General features: G+C 40.1%; 1 protein-coding gene across 1 annotated transcript; it reads right to left on the reverse strand.

Moving 5' to 3' along the window:
• Positions 1-670: 670 nt before the first annotated feature.
• LOC149443931 (serine/threonine-protein kinase SBK1-like) lies at positions 671-4,630 on the reverse strand. Its single transcript, XM_089655132.1, has 4 exons — positions 4,598-4,630; positions 3,754-3,922; positions 1,554-1,756; positions 671-1,270 (listed from the first exon to the last, which is right to left on the reverse strand). Exons 1-4 carry the CDS (start codon positions 4,628-4,630, stop codon positions 671-673), a joined length of 1,005 nt encoding a protein of 334 aa, XP_089511258.1.
• Positions 4,631-7,138: the final 2,508 nt, after the last annotated feature.

Consider the following 7,138-nt stretch of genomic DNA (forward strand, 5'->3'; position numbering starts at 1 on the left):
GTCACTAGTCCTGACCCCTCTGGAGTTGGAACAGACTGAGTCTAAGACCCAGGGGAACAAGAGCGCCAGTAGTTATTTGCAGCTCTTACAGATGACCTTGGAAGGCTGATGATCCTCTGATTTTGGCACAGTAGTAGTAGGCAGAGCAGGTTTTGTAGATTGCCAGGCATGCACCAGAGCAAGGCAGGACAAGAGAAAAAGGAGCAGTGTCATGGAATAGCCAGGGTCATCAGCAGTCGGGCAGCACGGTACAGAATCAGAAGGAAAAGCCAAAGGTCAGGAGCAGAGCCGTAGTCAGGAATCCGTATCAATCAGGAGCGCAATCAGAGTCAGGTGAGGAACAAGCCGGGTCAGCAACAAAGGAATCACACAGGAACAAGCAGGACAAGGGGGAGCTGAAGACCAGTCAGCACTTAACAAGAGCAGAGACACTCCTTAAATAGGCCATCTGGCGCCAATCATGTGCGATCCCGCATTTCTGCGCACAACCGACAATTCTTCTTTGGGAATTCCTATGCGCATGCGCATTTCCGATCGCGATTCTTCTTGCCAGAAATCCCTTACATCTCGGACTGAGATCCAGAAGTGTGTGTTCAAAGCCGAAGACAAGGAGCTGGGAGCGGATGTGATGTTCTGTGAGGTGTTTACAGTGTGAGCAACCATTGGCTGCTCATATAAAAGAAGAAATACTTTCTATGAGATTCTCATAATCTCCTCCTATGTCTGAATCCAAAGTTTCTTCTTTCCAGCTTTCATTCAGATATTTGAAGACTTCCGTTGTTTGACCTCTTTTGGTAAAATCAATTGCCAAAAGATCACAAAACATCTTCTGTATCCCAGTGGGAACCTTTCTCCATGCTTCGGGAGGATCATCTGTCTGGAAAGTGTTTTGCCATTCAACAAACTGTTTGTATCCTTCATCATCAAGGTTGGCCACTTGCCATGGAAACTCTCCTGTGAGGAGGCAGTAGATGGATACACCAAACGCCCACACATCCAGACTGCCATCTACAACCAGTGTATCGGAAATGGTCATCTCACGCAATTCTGGGGCCATGTAGTGTTTGCTGCCACACCTGGCTCGAAGTACTGTCCCTTTGACCTTAGCAAGGCCAAAGTCTGTGACCTTGACACAATGGCAGTCCTGGTCAAACACCAAGACATTTTCTGGCTTCAGGTCCATGTGGACGAGACCTTTTTCCGCTATGAACTCGAGAGCACTGGCAATCTGCACAGCACACCTCTTTACTGAAGCTTCTGGAATTCCCACCTAGAATAAAAATACAATAGATGTTAAATACAGTAGTGTATATTATAAGGAGAAAAAGAATCAATAGAAGTCTATGTATGATCATAACATGTTTTGGTTTTTTTTTTAGGGTAGGAGTGGATTCTATTGTTGGATGTGTCCCTCCCTAGGAAGATTCACTTTCTCTAAATGTCTTGGTGACCACTGTCATTAAACAAAAATTCTGAATTTCCCATCACTTTGTCTTAACTGTTATTTATTCAAGCCTAAAAAAATGGGCATACCTGCACCTTAATGCACTTACATTTGGAAAAATCATGGAGAACAGATCACCAGCGGGGGCCAGTTCTTGGGCAAAGATGAAGTAGTCGATGGTGGAGAAGAATAAGCCACAAGATCCGATGATATTGTGATGAGCAGAAAGAAAGTAAGAAATGCTGAATTCATGGAGAAAAGACTGCTGACTGGTCCGGTCTTTATCCATCACCTTCATTGCCATACTTTTACCTGTGGAAAAAAATGAAAACTTGGATCAACAACTGGAAATTTACAACTGATCATTTCTGTATGTTTTACTTAAAAAAAATTGGAGATTTTAAAAACAACCAGTATTGCTCTTTATTGTTTAGATCAAATGGTAAAAGTAACTCAGAAAAAGCTGAAATATGGAGAAATAACACGAAAGAGCATACAGGGTCAAAATCATGAAAGCCAAATGCAAGGAATACAGAACCGGTACTGGGTCTCTGTTCATTGTCCTGTATCCCCAGGAGAGTCAATTAAGGTAAGTGTGGAAGAGCTAGCTGTAAATGACTGTTGATTAGGTTACACACCTCAGCCCAGAACTGCACTATCCTGGGGCAGGACCAAAGTGGGAAAGTACCCACCAATGTGCTGCATCTAGTGCAGTCTGGAGATCTCTGTGGATAGATTCTGTGCAACCTCTGAGGGGTGTAATACACCCTATGAAAGAACTTGGAACACGGTTTTAAGTTGGTCATCTCCTTGAGTGACACATTGATTCAAACTAACTCTGGGAGTATTGGAGGGCTGATATCCCAACCTTGGATAGGGATTCCTGGCAAGAGTTTGTCTATTTTATAGGAGATCACCCCAAGTAAAAGTAGAATAGAGTGTGGAAAGCAGCTTAGAGAGAGAATCCTATGACAGGAGATCTGTTAGTAACCAATATGGGTGGTACAGGAAACTGGGATCCAGTAGCATAACTCAGCTGGCAGTAGTGAAAGTACAACCTGTGGGGGAAACAGACCAAACAGAGAGCTTCTAGAAGGACAAGAGTACTCTGGGCCTGATATGGGGTCAATACCCTTAGAGATATGATGCTCTCCAGACAGATGTATCTGGGATGAGCCTGAAGTGTGACAATGAGGAATTTCTCCAGAAAGGATGGTATGGAGACAATTGATTGGGTTGAAAACATTGCACTCTAGCTGAATTCCACACACCAAGCATGGTCTTGGTGGGGAGAGCGAGGGAGGAATAAGTCTGAAAACCCCTATACTCTAAATTAGCCAGTTCCATAAAGGAGCCCAGCAGGGCAGCAGCATTCTCCTTTGATCTCAGAAACCAACATTGGACAGTAACTAAAATGGCTGCCCAGTAGTAGACCTTAAAGTTGGGGAGTGCCAGGTTACCAAACTCCACCAGAAGGTGAAGTATGGATTTCACCTACCAAAATCTTCAAAGTTTATTAGGATCTGCTCCTCCCAGACTGAGAATGTATTAGGCTAAACTTCAACCTTGCCAACAGTCAGCTGTATGGGCTCATCTGCTGAACAGAAATAGTTTATTTCGATTTCTCTGCACACTGCTGCAGCCAGTGAGATAGAGCCGGCCTCACTTCCAGACTAGAGGATATCCAGCATCATATCCTTCCCAGCCCGACTATTCCTAACCCCTTCCTTTCATTCAGTGGACTGAATGAGCGTCACGTATTCATTATTTATTCATTATCTAGGGAAGGGGTCTCCAAACTATGCCCCTCCAGGTGTTGAGGAACTGCAAGTCCCATGAGGCCTTGCAAGACTGACAGCCACAAGCAAGACTCCCAGAAGCATGATGGGACTTTTAATACTTCAGCAGCTGGGGGGCATAGTTTGGAGACCCCTGATCTAGGGTGAACTGCATGCTAATACAGCCTGTCTAGGAATATCCACTTATCCAGAAAAATACTGTATTTACCATCAAAGCATTTTGTTTATATTTGTATAATTCCTCGCACAAATCAACCCACTGCTTAGATCCCTAATATCTGAAACCTTTTAGAATTAGAGATGTAATAAATTCTGGCATTGGGCCATATTTGCTCACTACAAATATCTGCTATTCTTCATTTAGCATGTTGCTCAGGGATTCTACTTTACTGTTCCTTTACAATGACAATTAGTGATCTCTTGGAAAAAGTTTGTATCTTGTAGATCAAATTTACATGCATATATATATTTGTAGAGGATATTTAAATAATGTTTAGATAATTCACTGACCTGTTTTCTTGTCCTTCACCAAGTATATATTTCCATAGCCACCATTTCCAAGTTCCTTCTCAATGTCGAAGTGGTCCAGGAAGTCCACCTGTTGTAGTCCTTCAGAGTAAAAGGATACCATTTTATCCAAAAGACGTCCAACATCTTGGTCAACGGAGGCCATAGTGTCCTGGAGAACAACACCAGAAAACTGTTACATTATTAAGAGAAAACAAACCTTAAAAATTCAGACTTCAGAAATGTGTCAAATACAAATACTGTTCCCCTCAGTTACATGCCTAATAATATGAAATGTTCAATAGACTTCCACATCTACATGTATATGATTCAGGAATAAGTTTGGACACCATATACTGTATAAAGCTTGGACACAACAAGATACATTTACTGAGTTCAGTTAAAGGACCTTGATACAGTACAAAAACAATGGAAAAGCCAAGACATATAATACATACAGAAGTGCCAGGACATATCTAATAATTTCCAGTTCATTTGTGTGTGGGGGCCCTCTAAGTAACTGGGGGCCAAAATACTAATTTTTATCCTGAAGTGTCCTTGAGGAAAGGAATGCAATTAAACATTGGCCAGCATTTATGGAAAGGTGTATCTGGTGCCAGAACCATCTTGATGATCCTAATATTTCTGGTAGATACTGCCATGAAAAGACTAAAACATAAAACATAAGAATGAACTACAAGATATGTTCTGATTTCTTGTTGCCAACCAGTTATGCTGAATTTCCAGTCTTGTTGCATAAAGTTAGTATGAACAGAGAGCTCAGCCAGGTAAGAAGTGTGAGTTTAATCAGAACTATCATGTAAAATATGGGAAATGGTTGCCTCACCTTTAGAACCCAGTACAAGGCAGCAGAGGCCATGCTAAAGGCCATCAGAAGATATTAGTAACACTTCCATAAAGCATTCCCCCCAAAACTGTGAGGTCTTAGAATAACCCACAATAACCATGAGTGATGTCACATGTCTTTGCAGGCTTCTTAAAAATATTTTCAAGGCATTTTCTTTTTTTGTACAGATTGGAATATACTTGTAATAGGAGCTTTAGGTACAATTATACATTACCTGGCCACACAAAACACGTTTCCCTTTGTATTGCATCACACAAATGACTGCATCAGCTTGTTACATATCCTGTATTATGAACAACTTTTTCATCAGGCTGATCGTGGCAAGCCTCCAATGGCTATCCTGTCCTCCTGTTATACATTCTATTACATATGATCCTGTCCTGACCCCCCACTCATTGCCCCTTTGTAATCTTTTAAAAACTAAATATGACAAACTGACCGAACATGCCATGACCCTCTGTAGGATACATTTTCAGAATGTTCCTTAAATAAATATCCATTGATTGGTTAGATGAAAGTGACCTTACCTTTGTGGAGGAGGATTCAACTGTGATATCAGATTAGTCCTTTCGAGTATTGCGTTCCACTGAAGATCAACTCCAGACGTCACCAAATCTTCAACTGGGCTGTAATAGATGCGTACACCAAAATCTCTGGAAGTAGAGTGACTGATCAGAGGGAGAGGCCCGCTTTATACAAGGGAGATGGGCGGGGAAGGCAGAGAATGAGGGCTCTCTATTGGCTGACTTCTAATGCAAATGTTGTGTAAATAACCCCGGATTGTTCTTCCCAATTTGCATCTAAAACAGGTTTCCTAGAGAATAGGATTAAACATGCTGAAACCCTTTTTACTTTAACTCAGTAAAGTTTTACTTTCTGCCATACTAACTAAACTTTCTTGTATTACAAGATAGAAGATTTACTTTTTTTTTAACTTAATTTCAGAATAATACAAGAGGGAACATTAACCAGATAATTTATTGGGAAACATCTCATTGTAACATCCGCTGTAGATTCTTTTGGTTTTTATACATTGTCTTATTTTCCAGTAACATTGTACACAAATGGATTTAGTTTAAAAGACTTTATTGAAAATAAAAAATTAATCAGCATAAGAATAATCAGCATAAAAATTGTTTGCAGTAGAATTTAAATGACTTGTCAGGATAGGAATATTGGAGCTGCCATGCCTGGGCTTATTTCTACAAACATTCTGATCATTTATTTGGTGGGTCATTGACCTAGAACAAGTCATGTTTATATCAAGCAATGGAAAAAATCATACTGACATCTAACTTTTTTTTAACTGCAGAAAACTTAGTTCCAATAAGAAGAGAAAAGGTCTAGCTCAGCCATTCACATCTGGGATTCCATGGATTGCCAAGGTTTCCAAAAGGTTCTTTTACCAAACAGTCATTTCTTCTTTTTTTCCCCATAGAGTGTTTGAGGAAAACAAACCGAATACATCATGGCAAAAGTTAGATCAATATTTTGGACAAATCAGATAGTAGATGGGTCAACAGATATCTGAGCTGACAGTGTAGTAAATCACTCTAATTGAGTAATGCAAATATTAGAAATTGCATAAATTTGTACAACCCGTATACATTATCACAAAAATGATGCATCATGAATTCAGGTGAAAGAATCAAGCCATGTGGCACAGCAGAAAACCAGCGATGCCTATGGATAATTGCCCATTAATGGCAAGGAACGTTACAATCATAAGTGTGAAAAATCAAATAGTAAAAGAATACAAATTGCTCAGTATGACAACCCAAACAGTCATTTCTACCCAAACTGCAAATGACAATTATCTTTCTAGCTATCAGTAAGGTAGATTCTTCTCACTGACCACAAATGTGAGGAACATTCTTTCCACTGACCATCACACTAATGTATGCAGAGCTGTAGACAAAGTAATTATTAGCAGACGTTCTCCGAGATCTGATAGCTATTTCAGGGATTCCTCTATTTTGAAGAGTTTGAGACAGGATGGCTTAGACAATCAGTTTCTATTTTTTTAAAAAATGTACATTTATATATAGGAGAAAACACACAGTATATGTGATCAGTATAAAATGGAACTAAACATAAGGAAGCACGGGGCTCTAGCTAGAATGTCGCACTTCATATCAGTACATCATTTTTCACATTCTAGCAGACTGATCTCACACAATGTCCATGCTTCACCTAGTTGCTCCATTGCCACCTTCTCCCCATCTTCTGGGTCCAGAGTCTTCCACTTTATTTGGCAGCCAGGTTTGATGTAACTTTGTTCCCGCACTTACTCATGTTATACAGAGATCGCATGCTGAGTTGCTCTGTATGGCAGTCAGTGTAAAATTAGGAAAATATATCTAATAGGCAAATAAATAGCTTTCATGGCAGAGCAGCCATATGCTGTCTTGTCTGCTTTTAAAAACTACCAAAAAGATAGTAATTACTTAAAATAAAAGTCTTTAACTATGATTTATGTAGAAAAATGCCTATATTTAGAAGAAGGGAGTCCCAATTACT

This window comes from Staurois parvus, unplaced genomic scaffold (assembly GCF_062004578.1).
Source record: "Staurois parvus isolate SC_StPar_1 unplaced genomic scaffold, SC_StPar_1.0 ptg000822l, whole genome shotgun sequence".
Lineage (NCBI taxonomy): Eukaryota > Metazoa > Chordata > Amphibia > Anura > Ranidae > Staurois > Staurois parvus.

Bases quoted from the DNA above. Each gene is read 5' to 3' on its own strand.
- LOC149443931 (XM_089655132.1), bottom strand. From the start codon at position 4,630: ATGGCCTCTGCTGCCTTGTACTGGGTTCTAAAG. The intron at 1,757-3,753 runs GTCAGTGAATTA...TTTTTTCCACAG, and splicing joins GGTGAAGGACAAGAAAACAG to GTAAAAGTATGGCAATGAAG. The intron at 1,271-1,553 runs GTAAGTGCATTA...TTTTTATTCTAG, and splicing joins TCTCCATGATTTTTCCAAAT to GTGGGAATTCCAGAAGCTTC.